At 45.1% G+C, this 5,527-nt stretch overlaps 2 protein-coding genes across 2 annotated transcripts in view; one reads left to right on the top strand and one right to left on the bottom strand.

The window, feature by feature from the left end:
* The window catches only part of cpped1 (calcineurin-like phosphoesterase domain containing 1), a 138,712-nt gene that overhangs the window by 66,318 nt on the left and 66,867 nt on the right, over window positions 1–5,527 (top strand). The gene's annotated exons all lie outside the window — the stretch shown is intronic.
* The window catches only part of shisa9a (shisa family member 9a), a 42,656-nt gene continuing 37,560 nt past the window's right edge, over window positions 432–5,527 (bottom strand). Inside the window, exon 4 of the mRNA XM_023395539.2 lies at window positions 432–3,768. Within this exon, the coding sequence (XP_023251307.1) occupies window positions 2,873–3,768 (896 nt within the window). The 3' untranslated portion in view covers window positions 432–2,872. The remainder of the gene's footprint in view (window positions 3,769–5,527) is intronic.

The raw sequence follows: 5,527 nt of genomic DNA, 5'->3' as shown, positions 1-5,527 counted from the left end.
TTTTTTTTTTTTTTTTTTTTTTTCCCCATCGCCTGTTTGTGCTTCAGTTGGACCCGCACATACATTTCTAAGACACAGCTGCATTTACACGGACGCCAAATGCCTCTCTGACCCCCTCCAGAGATGGTTTAAGCAACAGTTACAATCTGATCACTTCAAAATGCATCTTAAATCGCGTCGTGTAAAGAGGGTCTTACAGATGGAAGCAACTCTTTAGATAACAAGGTTGAAATGATAACAGTGGCTGCAGTTGCTAATAAGTACCACATCATTACAAAACTAGCAAATAGGCTCAGAGGAGCCTTTGGAAGATTTGGCCTATTTGTCAGACTTGAGGATTTATTTTCATGTGTGAGTCATGTAACCCAGTTATTCTTTTTTTTCTCGTGCTGGTTGTGATGTTTTTTTTTCTCAGCCAGAGCTTGAGTACAGTGAGTGATCTAATCAAGCCTAGTTTCTTGTGGCAGTGTTTTCTATTACCACCCCAAAAAAAAAAAAAAAAATGGTATTTTTAGTTCCACTTTTCACAATAGTTTCTTGCTTTTGTCTAAAACTAGAGGAGTAGAACATTGTATGCGAAATTTGTGCTGAAATAAAATGTTGAGAAGCCACAGCTGACATTTGGTCCAGTTAATGAAATATTTTCAGCATATAGTTCCTCAATTGGCCCATATCTCACGTGTGCTGATATATAATGTATAAAACATATATTTTAAAGGAGCTAGTTGTAAGTTTTACTTTTGCTACATAGCCAGCGTTAGCATTCATAGCTGTTTATTTACCAGTCTAGAAGAAACGTTGCAAGTTCAGTATCGAACTTCTTTCCTTTACTCGTCAGAAACCAATTGTTTTTGCTTCTATTTCTATCACTTGTTTTCTTCTACTGAAGTTAGCTAGCTAACCAGCTAGCTCCGGTCTGCCTCGACCATCTCGTCACTTTCCGATACAGAGTCACTGTAGCGTCCGGGCTCCGTCGAAGAAGTAGCGCTGCTTGGGGCAGGGGGGCGTGTTATGACTTCAATGTATTGGAAACGCAATGATGGCTGAAGCTGTCAGCAAGACTGGTGAGTAAACAGCTGTTAATGCTAACAGTAGCTATGTAACAATAGAAAAACTTTACAAGCTCCTTTATTCAAATATGTCATTTTATGATGAAGGCCCTTCCTACACAGCTACATTAAAACAGTTTTTTTGTTTGTTTTTTGTACATTTTTTTAAAGGAACACTTCAACATTTTGGTGCCTGACAACCCCACTGTGACAGTAAGACTCCAGGAATTAAGCAACGAAGATATAGCATGTTAATTAGTGAGCTTTAAAAGGTGCTGGTAGGCTTGAGTTTGTTGCTGTACCACTGGACAGAACCAGGCTAGCTTTTTCCAGTCTTTGTGCTAAGCTAACTGGCTGCTGGCTGTCGCTTCATATGTGTCTAGTTTAGAGAACGTGAGAGAGGCATCGTTCTCCTCGTCTAAGTCTCCGCAATAAAACACATAAGCATATTTTCCAAATCATGAAACCACTTCTTCAACTATTTTTTTTTTTTTTAATTTTAAGTTAGTGAAATTGTATGCACCCTGTCATCACTGGATAAAGTGGGTCACTGTGACTCAGCTGCCGTTTCCAAATGTTTAATTTTTTGGGGTCTTTATAAGAGAGTTTTAGATACTGCAATGGCCTAAATTCGCTTACAAGAATATCATGTTGGGGAAGCACTGAACATGATTTTAAACAGTCTAATGAAAAGATAAGAAATGTACATTAATTAAATAAATTATCATCCATCCGTAACTTAAATCTAAAATAATTGGTATCATCCTTCAAAACCCCATATCAGTCAATCTCGTATGTGGTGTTTCTACAGTGTTTATCTGTATGTGTGAAAACATGTGTCTGCATGTGCACATTTCTGAATGTGTGCATCTATGAGTGTGTGTGTGTGTGTGTGTGTGTGTGTGTGTGTGTATGTGTATGAGAATGATGCTCTGAGGAGCCTCTGCTAGCTGCAGCATCATCCAGATGCTGCCTCCCTGCCTCCTTATCCCTCCCCTCGGCCAGCTGTCACCACACAGACGAGATCAGAACAGAACAATGCCAGTGCGACAGCCTCCATTCTCTGTGCCGGAGCCTTGTGGAAAAAGGGCGACCTTCAGCTGCAGAGCTTATGAAGGCGCTTCTGAATAGCCACAGTACAAAGCCCTGCATGTCTGCAGTCCAAAGCCCAGCGCCCTCATCGTGTGTGTCTGTTTCAAAGCCCTCGGGAGATTTGGGGGTGAATCATAAGGGAACGTTATTCCTTCCAAACCATTCTACGCTTTGTCGGGCAGATGAGCAGAACTGGGTAAACTTGTTGTATTTCTCCTTTCCCATGATACTTTGCTGCTTTACACTTGATCCCTTATATTGCTTCTCAGGTTTGGTTCGTACAATAAAGCCAATCCATTTTTATTATCAGCAGTTTCCCACCTCCTCATCACGTGCGTGTAGTTGCACTGTAATGCTCAGATACTGTTATCGTTACAGAGTAGATATTATCCGTGAGACGATACTCTAAAATCACCGACAAGTGTACAGACATCCCTGCTCTATAGGCGCTTTGTTGTTATGGTTACAGATGCCATCCTCTTGACAACAAAGGTCTGTTCAGTGATTTCATCGGTGAACTCTCTGTTTGTGAAATGAGGACCACTCAGACACAGTGTCACTGTCCCACCACATTCAGCAGTACACCAACAGGCCTCAGCTTCTTCACACAAACACACACACAGATCTGCACTTTGGACCACCCAAGGGAGTTGGTGTCTCCACGCAGAGATTACTTGTGCCACCGCTCCACATGCATCCTTTCACCCTCTTTTTCTCCCTTTCTTCTTCTCTCACACAGTCACTTCTGTCTTGCTGTTGGTCACAAAGTAGGGCTGTGTGGGGAGGAAGTGTTGGCTGTGGCTTTGGCCTCTGCTGCCGTGGAGCTGGTTCGGCTCCAGCACGGTACACTGAGGCCTCTTGTGCCCGTAGGTCTTCCTCCGGCCCACCGTCTCAGTCCCGTCCCAACCCTTCAGCCCCATCCCTATCCCGTGCCCGGCCGCAATTGTGTTGGAACTGTATGCCAATGGGCGGCCCATTGTAGCTGAGCTGGAGCCAATAGTGGTCTCGGCAGCCCTGGAGATGCCCAGGGACATGCCACCTGGCATGGTCCCCGCCATGTGTGCCAGGGAGGTAGCCCCGAGTCCTGGCGGCTTGCTACTATGGCTGTGAGCGTGAGCGTGAGAGCTGTGAGAGCTGTGAGAGCTGTGGGCAGCGTGGCCATGGCTGCCTTTGGGTTTCTGGCCGTTCGGCTTAAGTCCCCCGACTCCTCCCATGCCAGCTATGTGCCGTTCTGTCGGTAGCGTTGACACGGAGGAGATGCCGGGCATCTCTGTGACGTAGGTGGCCACCGGCTCTGGAGTCAGTGGACCCAGAGAAGTCATAGTCATGGAGGTCATCGGGGCGAGGGAAGTCATGGGTGTCATTGAGGTCATGGGTGTCATTGAGGTCATGGGTGTCATAGACGTCATTTGGGTCATTGAAGTCATCTGGGTGATGGTCGGGTTCATGGGATTGGAGGACATTGGGTTCGAAGCCATGGGGTTGGTGGTCATCGGAGGGGTCATCGACGACATGTTGCCCATAGAGGGTCTGGAGTTGCCCATCGGCTGCAGAGGAAGGCCGCCCTTTGTTGGCAGCTCCACCATCAGCCGACGCTTGTTGTAGATTTCACCGTTGTACTTGGCAGCTGAAGGTAGAGAGAAAAAGAGAGAGAGACAAAGACAGCTAATGAAAATGTTAAGTGGACACGAAAGAGCTTGTAAAGAGCACGGCTGAAATCTTGGGTCAAATGTTGAAATCTAAATGAATTAGCTTCCTCCAATTTGGCCGTTTGCTCTTTTTAGACTGTCAGCTGTGGAAAAACAATATCCTCAGCTCATCGTTTTGTGCTTGTGTGGAACAGAAAGAAAAATAAAACCGTTATAGAGAGTGACTCATAAAATAAGACTTTCAGCAGTTTGCATATCAGCTGCAAACTAAGACATCCACACACACACAGACAGAAGTTTGGATAGAAAACATCCCGTCCCTTTTTCCTCCCACAATCTGAAAAGGTCGTATAACAAACCCTATATACTTTTGACTTTGTTAGTCAGCCTCCCCTGATCAAACTGACCAACCAGGGGTGTCAGGGCTACTGTAAACGCCTGCATATGGAGGCCTGTTGTGCCACCGGAGGAGTGAGATCAAAAGGAGCGCCCAGAATGTCTCCTCCACCTCGCCTCATCCTCCCTTTTATAAAAGCCAAGAAAACATCTCATTTCTATGTGGTGGGATGGTGCTTGCTATGATAAAAAGAGGAAGGAGATCTGGGGGAAAGATGTGGCGGCCATTACGACATGCACTGTGGCGGCCACTTCTCCAACATGGTGCAGGATATTTTGAGAAGACTTTGTTACTGCTCCTTCTAGGGAAGGGCAGTTAGGTAGAAGGCTTTCTGATGCACACATGTAGATCTTTGACGCATATAAACAAATTATTTCATTAGCTTTGACTTTACATTTGATCTGAGGACATTATTATCATTATTATTACTATTGTAATTGTACAGCTGCTTTTCGGCTGTGGATGTTTGTAAATGAATCAAATTAACTGATAGGACATCATGCTGCTGCCAGTGTTTTTCTTCTGTCTTTGTTAGGGTCTGTCTGTTTTGGATGTGGTCTAATTATTCTCACATCTATTCGGTCGGGTCCAAAAGACCTCCAACGTGTCACAGTGTTTGTATATGTTTGTGTATGGTTCCACTTGCCACGTATCTAGTTGCGTAGGTTCACCGACACCCTCCCTCAAGAGATGAATACTTATGTGTGGCTTTGTAACTCTGCGAGTTTATGAGAGACATGCGCAGCGTAGTGTCGTTGAGCTCGGCGCTCTGCACAAACGTCGTGAATTCATATCAAAGTGTCCCCCCACATGAACGTGTTAGCTTTGTGACTGTTTGAAATGCAACCTCAAAGTGTAACGACTGGATGTGACGCATATCCCTCAGACCGGAGAGTCGCAGAAAAGCACGCACGTACAAAGTCTCACCCTACAGACACCAGCATGTATCCGGCTACATAAATGCAGACTGAATCAACACACAGACGTTTCAGGCTCACTGGTTGAAGCGTCTTCTCAGATCTTCTGTAAACTTGTGTGTGTGTTTGCGGGTGTGTGTCTTCAGCCTCGGAGCAATCAGCTTTAATGCCTCACATTCATCCCTCCCTCTGTCAGTTATTGTCACCGAGCTACAGTCTCTCTTATTGCTGCATAATGTGACCCCCTTTTTTTTCCCCCCGTCGGATTCACATTCAAAGTCAAGTCATTACTTTTTAGCCCTTGTTGCCTCCACGTCGTCAAAGATAAAGTTAACACACTCAGTGAGTTTGCTTTGCCACTGTAGCTATAAATCTCGTTTATCGCTCCGTGAACGGGGGTTGCAGGGATAGCGGAGAGTGAGG

The sequence above is a fragment of the Seriola lalandi genome, unplaced genomic scaffold (assembly GCF_002814215.2).
Source record: "Seriola lalandi dorsalis isolate HSWRI2012SDOR001 ecotype SW California unplaced genomic scaffold, Sedor1 jcf7180002054965, whole genome shotgun sequence".
Lineage (NCBI taxonomy): Eukaryota > Metazoa > Chordata > Actinopteri > Carangiformes > Carangidae > Seriola > Seriola lalandi.
This window is presented reverse-complemented; position numbering and strand designations above follow the sequence as displayed.